At 42.5% G+C, this 1,129-nt stretch overlaps 1 protein-coding gene across 1 annotated transcript in view; it reads left to right on the forward strand.

The window, feature by feature from the left end:
* The window catches only part of LOC106012016 (alpha-tocopherol transfer protein-like), a gene marked incomplete in the record, with an annotated part of 10,886 nt that overhangs the window by 6,385 nt on the left and 3,372 nt on the right, over positions 1–1,129 (forward strand). Inside the window, 1 exon segment of the mRNA XM_013083594.2 lies at positions 144–220. Within this exon segment, the coding sequence (XP_012939048.2) occupies positions 144–220 (77 nt within the window).

Consider the following 1,129-nt stretch of genomic DNA (forward strand, 5'->3'; position numbering starts at 1 on the left):
TTTTGTTATTTTAACTCGTCTTTTTGTTATTTTAACTCGTCTTTTTGTTATTTTAACTCGTCTTTTTGTTATTTTAACTCGTCTTTTTGATACGTGGACATGTGTTTTTGTTACGTTGACCCGTCCCTTCCATCTACCCGCAGGCAGGTGGGAGCCGGGACGGTACCCTGTGGATGACGTAATCAAGCTGGTCTACCTGATCCTTATGCAGGTGTCAAAGGTCGGTGAGGAACCTGACTCTGACAGCAGAGTGCCTCTCTACTCGTTAACATTCTCCTTATACATGCACACACTTCAACATAAGTTAAGGACCACATTGACAGACAGCCATGATTTAAAAAAAATACCCCCCCCCCCCAAAAAAAAGACAGTAATGAATGTTTCAAAATGTTTTGCTCTGAAAGTGTTAACGGGTTAACAATGCGTAGGCCTACTGAAACGTTTCCTAAAGGGGCAAAACAACTCCGTGCAGCACGGAAATCCTCGGGGAATTTCAGCCAAATTTGCTGCTTTTTATCGATTTATGTTAAAATGTCTGGTGCACGTCATAAACGGACGTATGGTCTCGAGTTGTGCTCACTTTGTTGGCAATATAAGCCGCCAGTATCGCATCAATATACCACTTAGACGAAAGCTGAAAGACTTTAATCGTTCCAAAGCTATGGCATGGCTGCAGGATGGAGTTGGAGCCCGAGAAGATGCCAGAATGCTCGCAGTGTCACACTCTGTCATTGTCCGCCTGAGGCAGCGCCATCAAGCCACGGGATCAGTCCAAGAACGTCCACGTGCAGGTCGACCCAAGAAGACAACTCAGTGTGTTTGCAAGTGGTCCTTGACTTATGTTGAAGTCTGTATTATTACCATACTGTTATGACTTGGAAATGGCAAATGAGAAGCTATAGAAATCTAGTTCACTTTTTGGGAAATTTCTGTATCTACTTTCTGTTCTCTTTTTAGCGTCCCTGTAACTTGGAAAAATCACATCTCCAAATGATATGTGAAAAGAGAAAATCCGTTTTTCGCTTCTCCTGAAAAGTGGGGTTTTTAATTAAGATATGATAGTTTTAAACCCCCAGCCCGACTTATCAACTCTGTTTTTACTTCTGTTGCTCACTCTGAATTTGACCCC

This window comes from Aplysia californica, unplaced genomic scaffold (assembly GCF_000002075.1).
Source record: "Aplysia californica isolate F4 #8 unplaced genomic scaffold, AplCal3.0 scaffold00243, whole genome shotgun sequence".
NCBI lineage: Eukaryota > Metazoa > Mollusca > Gastropoda > Aplysiida > Aplysiidae > Aplysia > Aplysia californica.